The following is a 5280-nucleotide window of genomic DNA, read 5'->3' as shown; positions in this document are numbered from 1 at the left end:
ACTTTACCAGAACCACATCTCCAGCTTATTTATTCATTTTATTTTGAAACAGGGTCTTGCTAAATTGCTGAGGCTGGCTTTGAACTTGTGATCCTCCTACCTCAGCCTTGCAAGTTACTGGGGTTATAGGCCTACACCACCACTCCCTCCAAGGAAACATTGTTTTTGATAAGCTGGATAAAAACAGACAAAAATAATGTTGGTAGTTGTCAGGAGTCAGTCCATCCTCCTCCCAGACAGCCTCACTCCTCCCCATAAAGACTGTTTACTCCTAAAGCACCAGAAGCTCCTTCAGGATAGGAACTGTGTCTTGTGTATGAAGAACAAAACATAAAAATCAATTAAAGCAACTCATGTTCATCTCATATGACTTATAAAACACAGCCAAGCAAAGAGAACACTAAAACACTCTTAGTGTGCACCATTCACTTTGATCACATGTAGACATATTCGCCTGTGCTTTCTTGCTGCTGTTAATTTTAACAAAATGGCGTCATTCTGTATTGTGTATTTCTTGCTTTCCTGCACAATTTTTTGTCATGATGCATTGTATTTATGTTCATTGAAAACTTGTTGACTCTCTTAGACTTGCTTTTTGAATTCAAACAACCAAAATTTAAATGACTCACATAGAGGGGGCTGATTAATGCCTTTGAATTAATGCCTTTGAATCAATAACTGACTAATGTTGTGTTCTACCAAGGAAATGAGTTACTTGACCACTAATGACTTTATGTTTTAGAAACCTCTACCCACTCAATATATGGGAAGCCCAGTATAAGTGTGCTTTCTATCACTTTGAGCTTTGGGAGGCTTGATGGTTCTGATGGATGTTTATGAAATAATACTGGGTGCCTCACTGCAAACCTATTCCTCTGATAAGTGATAAAAATCTCCATTACTACTTCATGTTAAGGGGGAGATACAATAGCATAGTATTATTGTATAAGTAAGAGTTGATTTTTTTCTTTCCTGTGTCTAATTGTTAAGGCAAAAAGAGCCATTGTTATAAAATTGCTCAGTTTACCTCTTCTTGCATTTAATACCAGCACTGCTGTGTATTGAAGGTCAGCGGTTTGGCACAATCTATTGTTCATGCATTCAGACTGAATGCACATTTCTTTGTTCTACTTTAGGAAAAGAAAATCTGCCTAAGAAATGCTGACATTTGACAGCAATAAAACCATCTATTTTTGAGCTGTTTATCCTAAGATAAGGAAGGTTGAATTTACCATCCATTTGTCATGAGGAATGCCACAATTACATTCTAAAACATTGTAGGAAAATTAAAAAAAAAAAGAGCAAATGTTCAGGTTACACCTCCATCAACGTCATTCTGTTTTTTTTTTTCAACATAAAAACGTTTGTGGACATTTAGAAATAAATGATGTGGGACGACAAAATGACAGGTCGCCCAGCCTGGCATACATATTTCCTCTCCTCTTCTAATGTGCACTGGAAGAACCTGAGTGTCTGTTGATCAGCACAGATGAGTATCAAGGCACTGAGGGTTGCGTAGCCATTGCTAGCCAGCATCTGGACCCCCAGGCGAGTGGGATCGTCCTTGTGCATCTGTCCCGAAGAGGAGGAGAACACACAGTCCACAAAGTACATGAGCACAAAGAGTCCCATGAGCAGCAGGATGGTCCTGGTGGCCCTCAGTTCTGGGGAGGCTCTTGGGGACAGGCTGGTGCTGTGGAGATGCTGGCACTGCCTCTTATGCCTGCACAGGAGAGCCACCATGTACCCACTGGAGAGGGCCCTGAGCCCCATGAGGAAGATGTCCCGGAGTATTCCCATCAGGGAGAAGAAGATCCTGAAGTGGTGACCTGTGGGGGCAACATTGCAGGACTCAGAGACAAACCAGAAAGCTGCTGTGTCATTGGAGGGGCCTTCCATGGAGGCCAAGATGCGAACATTAAAGAACGTGTTGAACACCCAGAGAGTGAGCAAGGTCCACGCACTGCACTGTGGGACGTGTGCTTGGACTTGGCCAGAAAGGAGCTTCTGGGGTTGAGGGTGGTGGCCTGCAGGACACTCAGCAGGCAGGTGGTGCTGACCAACAGGCTTCTCATCAGCCTGTACAGGTAGATGATGGTTTTACATGTGATGTCGTTCCAAAAGTCCTGAACCCCCCAAATTCTTAGGTCCAGGTGTGCCCTGATTATGAGCATCAGCAGGTGAATCAGGGCCAGGTGAGCGATGGCCATGTCCGTGGGCCTGGTCCTGCGCTGAAGAAGAAATGTTAGGACGTGGAAAAGGAGCAGGCAGAGAAGAAGCTGGCCGTCTGTCTGCACACTGTGCGGGTCACACACGTGTGTATCAGTGAGAGCCCCATGGCCCTCCATGGTTCACATGTAGATGTTTTATAAAGAATGAAATATTGCTACTTCTGTGCTGATTTATTAGTTTTATTAGAAAACACCGTAAAAATGTGATCATTTCATAAAAGCAGTTAAACGGAATCCTCTGAACCTGTCCCCTCCCAGCTGTCCCTCACCCCACTCACACCTGCCAGGACTAGTTCATCCATAAGATCAGGGTGCAGACAGAAGGCTGTCCAGCACCAGGATGATCCCAGAACCCCTCCTAAGCTCTGGGGAGAGAGCAACTCCTGGAAGCCCTGATGGGCCAAGCCCCAGGTCATGACTCAAACCCTGGTGGAAACAAGCTCCCCTCAGACTGGAGGTTCTGAATACGATGACCTAAGTCCAAAGAGAATAAGGTGGAAAAGAAGTTCAGAGCCAGGTCCCAGTGAGAAAGGGCCTAGTGGGGAAGGACAAGGAAAGTCTAAGTGGGCAGATTAGAGGAGAAACCTAAGTGGAGAACAAATGGGAATGGAAATCTATTTCTTAAAAAATTATCCCCAGAGTCCTTTGAGCTGAGGGTGTGAGGTCCTTTTCAGGGACAACCCAGTTGAGATGCCCTTTCCTGCCCTGACCAAGGAGCCATCACTTAAATATCTCACATTGTGCCACTGTCCAAGTCATGGACAACACAGAGATACTTGCCATCACCCAGGAGACCAGAGACTAGGAAACAATCCCGAAGTTGGTGTACCCCAGTCAGTGGTGAGGAAAGCAGACCCACAGCACCTTGGGCTTCTGGGGTCTGTGTGTGGACAGACACCGGCTGGAGGGAGGGAGGGGGACATAGCTGCTTTCTCAGGTGTACCATGGGCACCATAATGTAAATACTGTGATTTGCATCCTCATTTAGTGATGGACCTTGGGTACATGAAAGGGCAGATGTCATTTCTTGTCATCGCACAGAACAAGTTCACTGTCACCTCTCCACTAACATCCCCTTTCTCTTTGGAGAGAGGACACCATGGGACCCTTTGGAAGTCAGGAAGGGGAGGTCACTACTCTCACCACTTTAGTTGTAAAATTAAGCAATCACAGACTCTGGTCTCTGATCCAGCTTGAGATACCCACTCCCCATCCCGCATAGCCAGCACCACTGGTTTACTTTTGGGAGATCAAAACTGAGACAAAGTATATCTGTATATTAAAAAAACTCTATTAGACATTTATTAGAAATGTGAGTTTGAACTCTCTTCATAATTATGCAATGTGAAGAATCAGCAGATCCTTCTGAATAATTGAAAAGTATTTCAGTGTATAGATTCTTTCTCATGATCTCAGATCAGAGAAGTAAATGCTAAAAAAAATTGAATTGATTTATGGAGACAAGAGAAGGAAAATCAAGGATGTGAAATAAAATTCTTGGGTTAGAACTTATCTCTTTTTTGGTGAAGATAAATAGAAACTCATGAGGTTGAAGCAGAAAATAACAAGACAACTTAATAATACGTACTCTGAGGACTGGGAAAGCCATGAATTAAACTCACTATAAAAACAGATGGGAGCTTAAAATGATTTACTTGAAACAAGTTTTTTTTAATTTAAAAATTAATGAATGTTCAAGAGACACCAAATTAAAGGGATAAATCTATTACAAAGAAGAGCTGGGGACAGTGCTCAATTGGTAGAGTGCTTGCCTGTCATGCACAAGGTCCTGGGTTCAATCCCCAGCACCTTCCAGAAAAAACAAAACAGTTTTACAAAGAAAATTTCCCTTTGCAAACCTAGAGAGAATAATCCTCTGAGCTCTTGAGTGTAGATACGTAATTCAAAGCTACCAAAGAACCTAACATACAATTTGGTTATATTGATTCTTCATCACAGTCACAGAAGCCCACTCACACACTAGTGCTGTATCTGAGGAATAGAAAGGCACTTACATGGGCGGGATGCATGGGGAGTCAGGGGACCTGAGCAGATCCTGCACCCTTTTTATTCAAAGGATGTCTTTAACTCACTCTCTGTGGTGATTTAATTTTAGCTTCTGCAAGAAGGTGACAAGATCCCACTGGAGATCACAGAAACATGGCTTCCCCCAGTGGAACATGTCACCTGACTCTTACTTTAGTCTCTGATGTACAGTAGCAACTTGGGGGCAGTTGACCTCAAAAGTTTTCTTTTAACTCCCTGGAAACACCTGCGTGAGGCTCTGAAGGCTCCCAATCATGCAGACCACACCCATTTTCTCCTTTTTTCTAACCTATGTTCAAATTAGTGCAAACACACTTCATATATTGCAATGCTTCTACTCTGGGGACAGTGGTTACTGGCACCTCCCGTGGGTTTCCCAGGACTCTGAGGGTCCTATCCCTAAAATGTGAGACCATTGTCCCTGGTCCACTCTCACTGTGACCACGTGGTTTGGGGTATTGTGTCTCCTAGGATTTGCAAACCGGTCTTCAGATTTGTATTTCTGTTTCAACTTAAGAAACACACTCAAGTGTCCATGTTGGCCATGGTCAAAGGAAGCAAAACAACATTCTTAATAAAGTCAATTTATTTTCATTCTCCAGTAATAGCTAGTGTCACTAAATGCATTTCAAGGTACAGCCACTCCCGTTGGATGACCACGGGTTCCTGAGAGGGGACACACATCTCCTCTAAGAATCAGAAATCTTCTCATTCTGTGAGTGCGGAAGGAGACTCTCCATCCAGGGCAAGAATAAAGAGAAATTAACCTTCATGGGCCACTCATATGGGACCAGGGGGCTCCCTGGACATACTGTGAAAGCAGTGACATGAGACAGGATGAACAACTCTCGATAATCTCTACATGAATTAGGAATGAACTGTAAAGTGACACATAGTTCTGTCTATTCAAAGAAGCTTTTAAAAAGGAAAATTACATGCTCAAGGCAATTTAAATATCTAGTGAAACTAAATACAGAACATTGAGTTTATGGCCTTAACGAAG

General features: G+C 43.3%; 1 protein-coding gene across 1 annotated transcript; it reads right to left on the bottom strand.

Annotated features, from left to right (window-relative positions):
- Positions 1-1374: 1374 nt before the first annotated feature.
- Positions 1375-2210, bottom strand: LOC143381525 (vomeronasal type-1 receptor 90-like). The gene is made up of 2 exons (XM_076835175.1): positions 1970-2210; positions 1375-1829 (listed from the first exon to the last, which is right to left on the bottom strand). The coding sequence occupies exons 1-2, from the start codon at positions 2208-2210 to the stop codon at positions 1375-1377; spliced, it is 696 nt and encodes a 231-aa protein (XP_076691290.1).
- Positions 2211-5280: the final 3070 nt, after the last annotated feature.

Source organism: Callospermophilus lateralis, chromosome 15 (genome assembly GCF_048772815.1).
Source record: "Callospermophilus lateralis isolate mCalLat2 chromosome 15, mCalLat2.hap1, whole genome shotgun sequence".
NCBI lineage: Eukaryota > Metazoa > Chordata > Mammalia > Rodentia > Sciuridae > Callospermophilus > Callospermophilus lateralis.
Note: the sequence above shows the minus strand (reverse complement) of the source record. Positions and strands in the feature narration are given on the sequence as shown.

What these genes read in the sequence shown, in the direction of transcription:
- LOC143381525 (XM_076835175.1), bottom strand. Translation starts at nt 2,210, where the DNA reads ATGGCCATCGCTCACCTGGCCCTGATTCACCTGCTGATGCTCATAATC. An exon ending in GTCCAAGCACACGTCCCACA is followed by an intron (nt 1,830 to 1,969) that starts GTGCAGTGCGTG and finishes TTGCCCCCACAG; the next exon opens with GTCACCACTTCAGGATCTTC.